At 37.7% G+C, this 16,834-nt stretch overlaps 1 protein-coding gene across 2 annotated transcripts in view; it reads left to right on the top strand.

The window, feature by feature from the left end:
- Window positions 1-16,834, top strand: part of ephb1 (EPH receptor B1) — a 173,535-nt gene that overhangs the window by 61,046 nt on the left and 95,655 nt on the right. For both annotated transcript variants that reach the window (XM_028021343.1, XM_028021342.1), the window contains exon 3: window positions 15,721-16,402. In XM_028021343.1, coding sequence (XP_027877144.1) covers window positions 15,721-16,402 — 682 coding nt within the window. The remainder of the gene's footprint in view (window positions 1-15,720; window positions 16,403-16,834) is intronic.

Here is a 16,834-nt window from a genome sequence, read left to right as displayed (position 1 = left end):
GCTATTACAAAAAAATATTTTTTTATTAATTAAAAAAACTCTAGTAGAAATACATTAAAATGTGTGAGACATTGTATTGTCTTACTTGTTAGGGAACAAAATATATTATGTATGTCTGTCTCAAAACTTTCTTGGATAAATTCTTAAACTTCATTTATGTAACCAACTTTCATTATTAGTATTCCCTTACACCTTCAAACATTTTATCAAGTTATAGTCCCAGACTTCAATGTATGGGATTTATTGACAAAGCAACACAAACTTCACCTACATGAATGAGATCTAAATAATCCTATTACAACTGTCAAGATATAAATATTTTCTCCAATCTTTCATGTGCAACCATTAGACACACCTGCTTTATTAGTTTTTTTTTTGTTTTTTTTTTCCAAAATGATTTTGTTAAACCACATTTAGAAACCATGTTTGATTTTCATTGGTCAATTTTTATTTAGTTTTACCTTTGTCAGTTTTAGATTACTTCAGTGATATTGGTTATAAATGTTTCTGTCTTCAGAAATAAGACAGAAATATGTCTTATTTCTGTCTAGACAGAAATAAGACATATTTCTGTCTTAATAAGACATCTCCTACACCTCAGATGTCATGTTTACACTGAACTGCTACAGGCTTCACTACACAGCTGTCAGGATCTGTGTTTTTCTGTGTTTATTTAGAGTTTTCTGTGTCCTTAAGTCTCTTCGTTGTCCTGTCCTCCCCTTGATTGTTCCCAGGTGTGTCTCGTTTCTGTGATTACCCTCCCGTGTATTTAACTCCACCGGTGTTCCTTGTTCCTCGTCGGGTCCTCGTCAATGTCGAGTCTAGTTGTCAATGTTCAGTCTAGTCGTGGTCAATGTTTCCTTGTGCCTGCTGCTTGTTGCTGGACTTATTCATCATTAAACATCCATTATTCATCTCATCTGGGTCTACAGCGTCTGCCTCACCACCTCACACCCGCACTTCATGACAACAGCTGAGTGACCTGACAGTAAATGGGGCTTCGAGAACCAGTAAAATCCTTAACCATATACAGAACATAAAATTTGTAAAGTCCACTGTTGAAATCTCAATAAGAAATTTGTATGAAGACAGATGTCTGAAGCTTTTCGTTAAGTCACCATCAGCATTTTAGTTCTCCAAGAAACCCCAGACTATAGTCAAAGCGAGCTTTTTAATTTTGATCTACTATAACTTTAAAATGTTGTTGCAGACATTTAAAATAAAAGGCAGCAACTGTTAAAAGTTAAGCTATTGAAATTAGTTTTTATATTTAAACTCGTTTTAGGAATCTGAACTTAAGAAAAAGGCAATGATAAATTTTAGAGATTCAATACTAATTCATTTAATCTACTTGTTTAGGCTTATGCCATTTTTTATGTCACTTTTTGATTTTTCAATAATTGTTCTTAAAGGTCAGTTTTCCTAGGCTAGCAGAGCACAGACTATCACTTATCCCCATATCCACCTCCCTGTGCTGTAAGCTTTTTGCAGATGCCATTGCAGTGGGAGAGGGGGTTGTTAAACATCCTCATAACTTAGCTTGATAAAGGTGGCAATTGAAGTTCCTCTCATAAGTCACTGTTAGATAATATTTGTCAGTACTGATACGGAGCATGGAAAGAAGTGGCAAAAAAAATCAGATTACTGAAAAATTGAATGCAGGGATGCTTGGGATTTTAGCTTATCCTACTTTTGTTATCTAATTTCTTGCTTGAGTTTTCACCATAATCTTGTTGTCCTGTGTGCAAGATGTAAACATAGACACTTTACTGAAAGGACAATAAGAAAGATGACATGTCGAGGTGATGCAGTACTACCATCCAGGGAGGAAATTTTATAGTGTAGAAAATGGATGCAAACTGGAGGAGACAGAGGAAATTCACATGCTTTTTTTTACCACAAAACATCTGCTTCATATATGTGATTCTGGTTCAGAAGCATAACTGTTCCATCCTTTCTTTTCTTTTCTGAAAACAATATAAAAGAAAAATAAATAAATGAGAAAGTCTTTATTTGTTTTTTTTAAAGTATTTTCTTTCTTTTTTTTTACAAGTTCTAAATAATTTGATAAAGTTTTTTCAGAAAGGGTGAAGAGCTCCTAGTGAACAACTTTCACTAGGAGGGGGTTGATGAGACAGAGAGAGAAAAGAGAGGAAACAGTATGGAGTAAGAAGGAAAATCCAAGAAACAGGAAACAGACATTGGAGGAAATTTCAAGGTGTGGAAACATATTTAGAGAAGAGTAGCAAAAAATGCAAAAGAAGAGGTTATAAGACCAAGTAAATTTCAAGGAAACCCTAAAATACGGCTGTCTAGCCCAGCAACATACAGTGATGTCAGTGTGGAGGAAAGCTTACGCTAACTGCTCTGACTCTGGTAGGTCACAGAGCTGAGGTGAGAGCCTCGGGGGCAGGAGTTTTCGAAGGTTAAGCAGTCAGAGGGTGGCGGTGACAGTGAAACCGCAAGCAGTGCTATTTAGCAGGGAGAAATGCAGCAGGTTACTTGAGTTATAGACAGTTTGGAGGGCGAATAAAATGAAGAAGATGATTTGGGCGTATTGGAGACTTAGGCATGGCAAGCAAATCTAAAATATTCGGTCAGATACAAAAAACATAGCAGAAGTTATTTAACTGTTATACCATAACTTTTAATTTTTGTAAATGCCTGCTAAGCTGGGTTACCTCATACCGCTGCCATAGCAAATTATAAAACTACTTAATTATAAACAACCAGCGTAACAAATTGTACATATTTGTCTGCATGTATTTATGAAATAACAGTTATATAACCACTGCCTTTATTAAACATCCTCTTAGAACAAGCATTGACGGCTTGCAATCAGCGTAGGCTGTAATTAGTCTATGTTTAGATCCTCATGTTTGCTTCGAATGATCAGGCCATTTTTATTGTCAGACTGCCATTTTTTGTATTTTCGGCAAAGGAAGCCCATATACGGCAATGTGACTGTTTTCAACAGGTTAATAATGAGCAGGTGGAATGTCTCAAAAACACTTTGGGTGACTGCTTGAAAGTCACACCCTTGAATGCAAATGCCATGTTTTAGGAATGTATTCCTAGAAATCTATCACAACTAACAGGGTATGGGTAAAATAAAAGTATAAATGCACATACTTGCTATACCTTTGCAAAGCAGATAGCAGGAGTTAACTGCAATACCTATAAAGTAGCATTCATGGCATAGACTAACATGCTGTTTAATTGTAAAATAACTTGAATTGGTCAATTTAGTAAAAGCAGTCATCAAAACTTATTTATTCTATGAAAATCAAATCTGGTCTGGCGAGGTTGCACTGATCCCACGTAAAAATAAAATAGCAAAGATAAAAAAACAAAGAATGGACCTAACACTGAAATAATGTTAAGTACTTTCACTTGTGTTTTCACATGTGGACTTGTCTGTCCTCAGACACAAATTCTGTAAGTGTTGTCATTGATTTTCACCTACATTTGCTTTTAGAGGAGATGCATTAGTGGGTGTGCCCTGCCTATCTGCCCCCACTGTGGCCCATGCTTCCCCAGAGCTACTGTGGACCCAAGCAGGACAGGTGTCACTCAGCAGCTGAACCCTGCTAAAGAGCATGGACAAATCCATAACACCCATCTTACCATCTGCTGGTCAAACTCAATATGCCTCAATTATTCATACCTTGAAAGACAGGGACTCTAGGGGGCGGAAAGGAACGCAGAAGAATAATGTAAACTGAGGAAAATGAAAACATGTAGAAGGCAGTGTGACAAGAAGAAGGAGCTGATTGATTGCAAATCTCATAAGTCAGAAACAGCTGGAGAAAAAAATAAATACATGACACCATGGCAGCCTTAATGGGATTTAAAAAGTGTGTACTTAGACTTAAGATCTTCATTCTTGTAACTAAAACACAAAAAACCTAACTTGAAAGAACACTTTAAGCAAATAAAAAATTTAAAGCCATCCGCCTAGGATTGTTACTGAAGTAAAATCTGGCATCTATCTTGACTGTCTACACTGATTGTGTTAGCCTTTAGTCGTCTTACAAATGATTGAATCTGCGGTACTGATTTTAAAGACAAGTAAGGCTTCTGACCTATTCTATGTAAGTATGGGTTTTAACTGATCATTTAATAGTGTTTTTTTCTGATTCGCTGTTGTACATCCGTTATACAAGCAGTGGCTCAAAGGAGGTAACAAAAAATACCAAAGGCAAGAGTAAATTGAGGAAAATGCAAACGAAAAAATGGTGGGTGAGCGTAAAGAAGGGACTGATTTAATGTAGGGAATAAGGGTCAAAAATGAAACATTGATAACAAAGAGACAAAGAAGGACTGAGAGGAAGCTAGAGCCCAGAATGGGGGGTGAACTCTGAACTTGTGGAGAATGAGCTGAAATGGGATGAGAGGAGAGAAATGACAGTGAGTCATGGCGGCTCGGCTTGCAGAGATCAGGTGAGAAGAGGGGTTTCAGGATGTGCATGCAGACCTCAATGTGTGCAAAAGTGCATATGCTCTGATGGTAGCTGCTCACATGAATGTGAATTAGTTTAACCAGACATTAGACTTTTTCAAAGTCTTCAGAGATGAATCGCATTTGGAATGAAAGAAGGTCCGTGCATGTTTGTTCTGATAGCGACACAGATATCAGATTGGTGTAGCAATGGGGGACTTGTTTTCTTTTACCTCCTTGATATACGTGTGTGATTGAGGAGCATAGCCAGACAGCTGAATTTGATCTGAACTCATACTCAGACACATTTACCCAGCATGGCTATTAGAATGTTATGACAACAAATCCCTGATGTGGTTTTTTTTCCCTCTACATGGTTGTGTTCACGTCAACTTGTATTCATTCTGTGTTTTTCATTGCAAAAAGTAGATTGGTCTGGTTGAGCTGTGCAGATAGTGAATCTGTTGCAATGTTGAATTCATCATTTTTTTATACCAGCTGCATCCTCCTCAGATATTAAAAATAAAAGTCATTAGAAAATCTTTTTGTGTGTGTGATTCATAGCTTTAGTTTCAAGTTTCCACTCTACAGCACTCCCAGAGACCATCAAAAAAATTCCATGCTTCTTACCAAGCAGTTTCTTTAATGACTTGCTTACAAAAAAGCAGTTTGCACCCTTCACACAAGATTACATCCTACACATTTAATGGTCACATCTTTTAAGGTGTGTTGACGTTAGACTAAATCTGAAAGTCAGTTTGTTAATGACGATTAAACTGATTAAAGAAAAAAAAGCTGTCTTAACCAACCCCTCCGTGAAAAAGTAAATATTTCAATTATTTATGAATTACCTTTTATTTTTACTTGTATTGTCTTTGGCTGATATAGTAAAACAATATCACATATAGACTACCTCATTTCTCGCTTACAAGTCGCAGTGTAATTGTGCAATCACAATGTTTCCATAGAAAAAATTGTATTTGCAGAAAATACTTTCTCCTTTTGCTTTTCCTCTGACCTCACTTTTAAACACATAGATTATACTCAAAACAAATCTCTTCTCCTGCAGAAACAACTTCTACCCAAAGAAATGTTATTTTTAGCCCAAACCATTAGCTCTAATTCATGTTATGTTCACCAGACATAACGCACTGGATTTCCGACCGACTGATTACAGATAAGGACAGGTTGAATCCAGTCACCAGCCAATTTTTCTGTGCATTCCGAGATTTGTATAAGTATTAGTCCAGACATTTTTAATTCTTTTTACATAATGATTTCGTGTTTACAGAAAAAAAATGGAATAGACTTACTACAAGCTTTATCAAACTCATTAGATTTTTTCCCGGCTTTTGCTGCTTTTCATTTTAACCTTTTTAAAATGAAATATCCAAAGGAACATATGGCTGCCTCTATTATTGATTTCCTTCCTGCATGATTCCCATTTCTTATTTGACACTGGGGAATTCTCTTGGAGGGGTGGAGATAAAAGAGCATTTTTTTTTTTCAAGAAGTAAATAAAAGAACAAAGTGATAGCTTTGGCAAAAAATAATCTCATATTAATTTAGTATGAATTTGGAGGAGTGTGTGGGAGTAGCTCTGGGATGTCTTTGGCTTTTTTCCACAGGAGTAATTGTGTGTCTGCCATGGTACCCACTGGAACTGCATTTTTAGATGCCCTCTGTAGTTGGCTGAAATAGAAGTAAACCTTTCATTCTTGCTTAATCTCCCCCACTCAGATTTTTTTTTTTTTTTCAGTTGAGGTATATTCATTAATATGTTCTAATTATGTTGTATTTAAATCAATAATTAAATTTAATTTGTTTGTGTCTCTGTTTCCACATCAAACATCTTTGTTTGCACTCCACCACCCACTTGTGTCTGAATTCTGCTTGTAGTGATAATGAAATAATTAAATCTCCGATTTACTTCCTTCAGCCTGCAATTTGAGTGAAATCAGAATGGAAGCCAGACTTCGAGGGTTGCGATTATTAACTGTTCTTCTCAAATCAAAACATTCAATGTCTTTGAAATAGGTGGGCTTTAAAGATGGCTGCTTTCAAGCAGATGGGTCAGAAACAAAAGTGCAATCATTAATAATCTTATCAAACTTGGGTGGCGTAAGAGTGTGTCGGTTGCTCATTTTTACGATTTCAGTGTTTTTTTGCTGTCAGGTAATTGAGCAAAAACATTTGCCTTTAAGTAAAAACACAACTGTGCATCTTTTACAGTATAAACACATTTGGATCTTGATAAAAAACAAAAACATGGGTGTGCTGTGGTGGCGCAGGGGTTAAGCACAACCCATATATGGAGGCCTTAGTCCTTGACGCGGCTGTCGCAGGTTCGATTCCCGGCCTGGCGACCTTTGCCGCATGTCTTTCCCTTCTCTAATTATCCACTTTCCTGTCAATTAACTATCAAATAAAGGCCACTAGAGCCAACAAAACCTTTAAAAAAAACATGCACATGAAATGATTTGCAGTGCTTTTCTTTAAGCACAAAGTCTCAACATAAAGTCATCCTTCTTTAAACGTGTTAATGATATTTTGGGTGTGATCAGGGAGGGAGAGCTTTCATAAGACTCATTTTTCTGCATCCAGCCAGATGGGCAGAACTCTACTTGGGCTCCGACAAACTGTGTGACTGTAATTATAGAGTGGCTTGGATCTGGCAGGACCTGGAGTGTTTCAGACATCACCATTTCCTCCCCATCCATCACATTCAGCCAGGCGTAACTAGGTCTCAGATGCCCCGCAAAATAATCATTCCCATGCAACAGCCCTGACAGCAGCATTCATTCAATAACGCAGCTGATCAGAAATGATAATAGCAATCATGCCACTGCATATTTTAAAAGCTGCAGTCCGGCTTTTTGTGGGTGGGCGTGTGTGCGTGTGTAAGTGAATTTATGAGAGACTATGTGCATGGCTCTCGAAAGTTTCTGAGGGAAGCGGAGGGAATGAAGCGGCGGTCATTGTACGAAAGTGGACCAGGTATTGTTTTATGTAACATCGACTTCGGGGAAGAGACTTGAAGATTGAAATGCAAATATTCTCATAAGTCACAGAGATTTAAACCAGCCTTTAAAGAAAAAACAGCGATCTGGCTTCTGATTACTGTCAGCAGAGAGCTTTGCAAAAACTGAGAAGCAGGGGCAAAAAGAGTTCAATTCTTATCTCTTTTCATGTCCACCTTTAATCTGCTGTCCTTCCAAGACCTTGTCCTTATGAATTTTAAATGTGCGTGTCACTTTTTCCATCTTTCTTTTTCCTATCAAAAGAGCACTCCTAAAATGAGGTTTTATTCATGCCTAATTATTTAAAAAATATTCTGTAGAAGTACTTTCTCCCTGCATCAGCCCAATGTTAGGTTGTCATGAATATTAAATACCCTCATTGTTAAGATGTCCATCCCAAGAAAGTAAAATGAAAAACATTCTTGGACAAGGCTCCACCCCCATTTTAGTTTTACTCTGATGGATGAGGAAGGGACAGTTTTTATTTAAAGAATTGAAGCATTTGAGGCACATAGCAAAAAGGGAGCATTAATCCAAGAAGCAATTAATCCAATGTCATTCTGGAAGAGCTTTAGAGATCCACAATTGAGGCAGTAGAATATATTGTGGGGACAGCGATAAGTCATGCACGCCACAAAACTATGGAAGAGTTGCTAAAAGACAGTCATTGTTTAAAGAAAGCCAAAAATGCCCTTTTGTGATGTAGCCACAAGCCATCCTGAGGAAGCAGCAAACATATGACCAAAATTTAACTCAGTAGCAAACATGCAAAGCAACGTCTCTTGTAAAAAGATGAAATTACTATAAACACAGTCCCCACATGATGGTTGGTACCAGCATTATGCTGTAGCAACACTTCTCTTCAGTAGGGACAGGGAAGCTGAAACTAAATCCAGGACAAAGACTCACAAATGGTGCAGAGTTTCAACTTGTAGTAAGACAATTGCCCTAAACATAGAGCCAGAGCTAAAACTGAAGAGATTAGATCAAAGCAGAATATGTTAGAATGACACAACGGTAGTCAAGGCCCAAATCCTCCTTTGCTTCCAGACGTGAAAGTTGATGTTGATGGGTGCTCTTCAGTAGCTTGACTGAGTCTGAGTTGTTTTGCAAGACATTTATTTAAATAAATACATAAATAAAAATCTGCAGCCAGTAAAGACATAACCTAAAGGGCCTGCAGAGATTATTGCAGTGAAATATGGTTTTATAAAGAATTAACTCAGTGAACTATAAAGGTTTAATTTTCAAATCATTTGAAGAGCTATGCAGTCTTGTCATTCCACTTCATAATTATGCAGTATTTTATGTTGGTCTATCACATATTAAGGTTAAAAAAATACACTAAAGATTGTGGATGAACCATGGCAAAATATGAAAACGTTTGAGGGGTGTGGGTGTTTTTGCAAAGCACTGAGTCCAGGTATTCTGTAGTGAGCATGTTGAAAAGAAAAATCTTGCTTTGCATTTATATTCTTTTGAAGGCTGAGGTCAAAGTTGTAAACTGCATCAGGGAGCATAGTCGGTGCAGTGGTTGGTCATTTTTGACTACTCAATACATCTCTTTTTACAAGGCCTGCTGTAAAAGCACATCATCACACTGCACAGTTGCCTGGCCATTCAACAAACATTTTCCAGACACTCTTGTACTATTTAGAATGGCATTTCACAGACCTTTCACAGCAGAAGCGCTTTAAATGTGGAAGTACTCTGAGTTGCTCATTGCCCATCTGTGTTCAGTTTGCCTGAGCATGTAGCTGAATTAACTGGCGCTGACGGATTTGAAAAGCAGTCCTGGACTGCAACTCCACTGAGCTTCAGATAGCAGACAAGAGGTTAAAGATCAGCAAAGTAGATGCTTCGCTATTCAGGCTTCCCTGTCGAGTGAATTAGCTGAGAGTGAATGATGAGCTGAAACTTGTCAAGCCCTGTCTATATGGTTGTGTATTTAAGGTACAAACAGACAAACCTTGACTGTATACGTTGACTGGCTTTATCACTGAAGATCATTTTACAATTAAAGGTATACTTAAAATGTTACTTAATAAATATGTTCAAACAAATAGAGCGAGATGTATTCTCACAAACAAAACTGGCGTATAATTAAAACTGTCATTGAACACCCATAGCATGAATAAGTATTTGCCCTGGTTTCACATTTATTTACTTATGATTTTTTTTTCACACCTAATTTTGCAGATTATTCAACAAATTCCAATACAACTTGAATTAATACAGAAAGCAGTTTTCAAATGCCATAGTTTATCAAGGGAAAAACGACTATCAAAACCAACTTGCCCATAAGTAAAAAGGAATTGCCTCCTTACCCTGTTTGTAGTTCTGTTTGCAGCAATAACTGTCATTAAGCGTGTAATACCTGGCAGCAGTGTGACTTAAGTCTGGAGTTAGACTTGGCCAATCCCAAACTTTCACTTTGTTGCGTTTCTTTATTATTATTATTTCTTTATTTATTTTTGGGAATATTTGTTTTTTATGGCCATCAAAAATCAATAGATGTACTGGTGTCCTTTAGATCTGAAAAACCCAATTAAGCTGATCACAAGCTGTTAGTTGGATAATCTCCTTCAGGCTGTTCTATTAGAGGGCAGAATTTAACTTTGTATCAGTTACATTAGGTAAGATCCTGTCCTTTCAGGCGTCAAGATCCTGACGCCTGAAAGCAGAAACCAAAATCATTACACCACCACATTGTTTGACATTAAAACAACCTCCCAAGGCTGATGTTTCAAACGTGCTCAAATAGCTCAATTTTGGCGTATTCCACAATTTCTCCAAAAGGGATTTGACTTGAACATGACAGCTACTTCAAAATAGTTTTGGAACATTAAATTTAAACGTGAATATTTTATTTTTATTTTTTTTTATTTTGCTATCGTTTGTTTTTAAGCAGGTAGTTCCGTAATTTTTAAAGCATAGTGTAATTGGCCAAATTTAAATTAATAGGTAAAGCAATCTGCAAAAATCAAATGTGTCAAAGAAATACACTCCAATACATACAGTACATTCTGATCCAAGCTTATCCTTTCTTAAATTTAATTTCAGATCTCCAAAAGTAATGATTTTGTCCAGTTTCTGCCATGGCCTTCCCAACTGATTCATTTGTTTCATAGGTATTATGCGCATGTTCTGTTCTGAACAGTCAGTTCACCCAGCTGTGACTGGAGATATGCATGTCTCAAGCTCATCATCGAATGATGCAGTCTTTTGGAGCTAGAATCCAGCAGTCTAAGTTGTTCTATGTTATTTTAGTCATTAATGGTAATGGGAATTAATCCTTTTGATGAGTGTTTTTGTGAATATAGACAGTGATCTGAGGCTGTGGGGAGGGTAACACACTCTTGAAAACTCCTAGCCACATTTTTTCTTGTGTTTCTTTTTCTGACTCTGTCTCCTGCATTACTCCACCCTCTCTTCTCCAGCTCAGCTAGCTGTCACCGGTCATTAACACAACATTAAGTGCTCTGTGAATTCATAGCTCCTGCAACTCCTTGCTGCTTAATGCCTATAAAAGAGTGCTGCTATAATGACACACATACACAGACACAGAAGGCTCACATTTAACTACCAGGGGTAGAGCAAAGGTGTCTCCTGTGCATCTGTTAAATCAGAGCTATTAGAGCGAAGTCAGTGATTACTTTCACTGGGCTTACAAAATGAGCATTTTGCGAAAACTGGCTGTTAGTGTTTGCCTAGTGTTTCATCAGCAAAACTGTTTGCTGTTCAGTTTCAATATTGATGTTAAAGTACAGTAAATGTTGTGCGTATTTGGACTTGTCCACACTAACAAACTGTTGTTTTCTTCACTGGTAATTGTCCATCTACAATCTCAATTCTTTGGCAAAAGAATATCCTCTATTAAGAAAAACTTTCTATGCTGAAGAGTTTTAAATGTTCTGCTTCTCGTGTGAAATAATGATGTGAGGTGCCTGTGCACAAATTTATCCATATGTCTCCACTAACAAATGTCCTTAGGCAAGTTGGAAAAAAAATCTATAGTTTTTGTTGCCACAAACAACCTTCTTCAACAATTTTGACTTGGACGTCTGACCACTGTTAACCTCCCAATCAGAAATAGTAGAGTTCTTTGACCAGGCAGATGGTTCCTTGGCATAATACCAAACACTGGACTTCTCAGAGATATACCAAAGATCCTGTTACATTTTTATATTTCTACTTTGCAAGCCCCATGTTCTTCTGATTTGTCTCATCCAACTGTAATAAAAATATAGCAACTTCTCAACATTTTCCACGAGCTGATACATTAAGTTTTGTTACTCAGTATTATTTTTTAAAATTATTTTATTGTATATCTTATAGGCAAAAATAGCAACAAGAAGCGAGTCTACAAGTTGATTTCTTCCTTGCCTCTTACCTTATTGTCCTTTCCTATAACTTCTCATTACTTTTTCCTTTAGAAACATGTTGATACAGACTGCATAAATCTATTCTGTAGTCTGTAACGCATGGTCTAAACATATACAGTTTAGGCCTTGAGCTATTTTATTCTCAAATTATTAAAGAAAAAATAGATGCAAGGATCAGAGAATTCCATTATCTTTAAGGTGACAGATGATGATGCCCTCTCTTTTCAGGGGTCAAAGAGATGTCAGATAGAGACATTTGGTTTGAATAATGTAAAGGACTGGAGGAAAAAGCAATAAAAGAGAAATACCTTGGTGTGACAAAGACATGCTCTCTGGAATACTGTCCCTGTGTTCTAAATGCATGCGACGAGGATCCTTTAGTGGTGAGGAAATTACATAGACACTGAAGAACACAGAAAAATGTCGATACCCTCAGTAATCAAATGTTTTAGACCTGCACAAGCAGAAATGTGGCAGGTACCCTCAAGCTCTCTGTAGCAAAACAAGAGCCAGCAAATCAATATGTTGTCGGTAAACTATCAAATTACAAACACCACTCTCTTCGAGCACACAGGTGTAAACGGTGTAGAAATGCAAACCGCTAAAGGGATGAGGCGAAAGTGTGTTATCTGCTAAATAACCAGGGCTCCTGTAATAGTTTGACTTGTGTTTGACACAGTGGTGACACTGAATATCTACTGAGTAGGAAATAAAAAAAATGTATTTCATTATTATGTGAGCCAATGAATTTCTAGACAGATTGTGGATGGGCATTATTGGAGACGCCTCAGGCCCCTTTCTGGCGTGAAATATGGTGGTCATTTGGCTAGACGAGAGGCGGTGAGGACCCCCTCCTAGACCAGAGCAGACGGGTGCCGAGGAGCCTAGGGCTGGCTGTATTAATGAACAGGCAGTGCTGAAAGGGACAGGTTCCTGTAATGCTGATGAATGGTCATTACAGAGCAGAGATGGGAGAAGAGAGTGGAAGAGGGGGGAGGAGAGCGAAGTGAAGTGGGCACTGAGGGAGCTGCGTTGAGGAAAAAAGGCTTTAATTTGCACCTCAGATTTCTGTAAACTCATTTATCATGTCAGCAGTTTCTCTGTTCATCATGTATCTTCCCACTCCACCCTGTACATGTCCTCACTTGGTTTGAACCTTTCTGTTTTCCTCTGAATATGTGCCTTGCAACAAATAGTTTCATCATCTATATTAAAATCAGATGGTTCACATCCATCCCGTTCCAGTCATTTCACATCATTTTATAGAGTTATCGAGCAGAATTTTGGATCTTGACTGGTTTGTAGGGCTATGTGCGGAGAGCAGATATTTCTCCTCTGCTCTATTGAGCCTGATTGAGCAGGTGGGGCTTTAAAGGTCAGAGGAAGGAGGAAGCACCAGGAGATGTATGCACACAGGAAACATGAACTGACTAGAGGTCCACTCCTTCCGCTCTAGATCTCATTAACTTCTCTTCTCCTACAGGTATTTGTATCTTTGGCATGATAATTTTTTAAAGAAACAGTTCTTTTAACCAAGCTGCTATATGTAAGCAGAGTATAAAGAATATACTATATTTTGTTAAGTAGGATATGAAATAACATAAGAAAAATCCCAAAAAGTGTTAAATAGATAATTTATACATTTTAGAGGTTCTGTTAATGAGAATATTAGTGAATACTGAACATCGAAATCTCATAAGTGATTATTGTTAAATTTGTTGCTGGTTTAGATGAGCAACATCCATTTTACTATGCAGAAGAGTGTGTGCTGAGTTACACTGATAAGCTACAACTCATCACTCCACTGAATAAATCAGTGACCACCAGGAATGGAATAAGTCTTTGGATTTTTTTGTGCCACTTTTCCAATAAAATTGAAGATGGAACATCCTTGTCCTTTTTTAAATTATCCCAGTGGATTCAGGAGTTGAGAGAGACACCTACAAAAGCACATTAATGTACCAATCTTGATGCCATTGGACAGTCTGTCATAAAAGATCAAAATGTTTACCTCCCTCATGGCAAGCTTAGATACTGTATATGTGGTGACCAGAAAAGTTGCAGCTGATAAGGCAGGTCGATACAGACAGCACTATCTGCTCAAATACTTTTCTAAATTGACACAAACATATTTTGATTGAGAAAGTGGCCAATTTATTAATGGTCTCTTATGAAAGTGCATATATAATACAGTCTGTTATTTTAGCTGATTTTTGTTGTCTAAAACATCTATTCCCAATACAGCACAACACCAACTGATATATAATGTCCAAACTTCACTGCTATCTCTCTCAAACAAAACATTTGAAAGTATGTTTACTCCTGGTTGTATCTATCTGCCTGAGCTGTGACTTATCAATCTGTGAGCTTAGAGCTTAGATTATCCAGTACTAAGGTTTTGGATTTTTTTTGTTTACTTTTCATTGAAGATTATATGTTCCTGTACTTTTCAAGACCTTGTGTTATTTATGCATGTTCAGTGTCGCTATACAGTAGTCATATTACTATATTTCTGAGGTCAAAAATCAGCATCAAGTTCTAGCAAAAGGTTAACTCTGGTTAGCAAACAAAGGGACAGAAGAGGTGCTGATAGTAGCAATTTAAAACAACCCAAATAAAACAAAGTAGGCCACATACTCATGGAATATGATGGCAGTAGATACAAATCGATAAATTCATACTTTTGAAAGAGGCTGTTGTTGGTTTTGTTTTTCTTTCATGGATAAACAACATTAACATTATTCTGTGAGAATACTGAAAGCAGTGCTTGAATTGTGCAACGATATCAAAGATGGTTAAGTTTTGTACTTTTCAAGGCCTTATGTGTCACTCTTCTGCCAAGAAAATATTCAAAAGCCTACAAAAGCTGAAAACCAGTTTATTGCAAAGCTTTTTATGTTTAATATTTGCAAACATGACCTTGTATTCTACAGAGACAGTTTCACTTTTTGTTGTTTCACAAGACAGGTCCACCAATCTGTTTGTATAAGTCGAGTATGCCTGTGTGTTTTCTTCTGACATATTTATTTTGAAAGTTCAAGCAGTAAATCTCCATTTGGATCAATTGGACCACAATTTACCTTTGTACCAGTGTCCAATTGCTGTATTAGTACATTTTTCTAAACACAAGCTCTTGAGGAAAGTTTCTTTTTGTTTGCCATTTCTCCTCCCAGTTCTCAGTGATTCCAACCAAATATTAATGGCGTATTTTCATCTTGATTTGGTGCTCTGAGTTAACTCCTTAAGGCCCTTCTGATGCTCATCCAGCACCCTTTCTGGGTCACACCTGCAATAAATGGCCTACAGCGTATCTCAACTCTGTCTGCACACAAGTGACTCTCCATCAGATGGGCGCTTGGCTGCCATGTAGACTGTCTCTGTCTAATTGTAATTCAGCAGTGCATAATCTAAAATTTGTTACACACTGTAGTTTTAATGCATCAACTCAGTGCCCAGCATCACTTAGCATAGATAGCACATAGCAGTGCAACCACGGTAATTACTCAGTTATTGCTGATGCAATGGGAGGACATATATTTTACAGCTGTGAGTACATTTAGAGAACAAGATGAGGAAGTGGCATTTTTCTGTAACCGCACTCAGACAGTTGTTTATTATTCCATGGAAAGGAGATGTTCACGTATCCTCAAAGGATGAATAAGCCTCATCACTCAGTGGGCCAATGCATTTTTGTTAATTTAGCCAGAAAATTCATATTTAGTGCCTCAGGGGAAGGTAGTGATATGTGCACAGACTCTCTGCAGCTTAGCTAATATTAACAGAAAGAATTTGGGAAAAAGAAAACATCACAGCTCGATCATAAATGATTACTAATCCGCCATGTACAATTGTCTCTCTTTTTCTCTTTCTGTAGTGGGAGGAAGTGAGTGGCTACGATGAAAACCTTAACACCATAAGGACCTACCAAGTGTGCAATGTCTTCGAGCCCAGCCAGAACAACTGGCTCCTCACGACCTTCATTGATCGCCGTGGTGCGCAGCGGATCTATGTGGAGATACGATTCACAGTGCGCGACTGCAGCTCCATTCCAAATGTCCCCGGCTCCTGCAAGGAGACGTTTAATCTGTACTACTATGAAACTGATTCTGTCATTGCCACCAAAGGAACAGCCTTCTGGATGGAGGCCCCCTACCTCAAGGTGGACACCATTGCTGCAGATGAAAGCTTTTCTCAGGTGGACTTTGGTGGGCGCCTAATGAAAGTCAACACAGAGGTGCGCAGCTTTGGGCCACTGTCGAAAAACGGCTTCTACCTGGCCTTTCAGGACTACGGTGCCTGTATGTCTCTGCTGTCAGTCAGGGTGTTTTTTAAGAAGTGCCCGAGTGTGGTCCAAAACTTTGCGATCTTTCCAGAGACCATGACAGGGGCAGAAAGCACCTCCTTGGTCATTGCCAGAGGAATCTGCATCCCAAACTCAGAGGAAGTAGATGTCCCGATAAAACTCTACTGTAACGGAGATGGAGAGTGGATGGTACCTATTGGTAGCTGCACATGCAAGGCTGGGTTTGAACCTGACAATGGCAATGTTTGCCGTGGTAAGAAAAAGTGCATTTCTTCATTTAAAAAATTGGTTTAATTCCTACAGTACTTTGCAAAAGTGTTTAAACTCAGATTTTTTTTCATGTTTTGTCATGTTGCCAACAAAACTTTCCATGTTTTTGTTAAAATTTCAGGCAGGCGATTTTCAAAATATTTATTAAGGATACAAACACTTTTACACTTGTATGCAGAGATAAAAATCCAGTGAAACCAACTGCTGTATTTAGAAAGGTCCACTTGTGTGTAATTCAATCTCAGTACCAATTATCTTCTGCTAAGGCATCAGAGGTTTGCTAAAGAACAAAAAGCATCATGAATACCAAGAAACACATTAAACAGGTCAAAGATAAAGTTGAGGAAAGTCAAGAAGCAGTTTTTGAACAGCTCATGAACAACTGTTTAATCTCTGAAAGAGTATGTCAGAGTTA

The sequence above is a fragment of the Xiphophorus couchianus genome, chromosome 6, assembly GCF_001444195.1.
Source record: "Xiphophorus couchianus chromosome 6, X_couchianus-1.0, whole genome shotgun sequence".
Classification (NCBI taxonomy): domain Eukaryota; kingdom Metazoa; phylum Chordata; class Actinopteri; order Cyprinodontiformes; family Poeciliidae; genus Xiphophorus; species Xiphophorus couchianus.
This window is presented reverse-complemented; position numbering and strand designations above follow the sequence as displayed.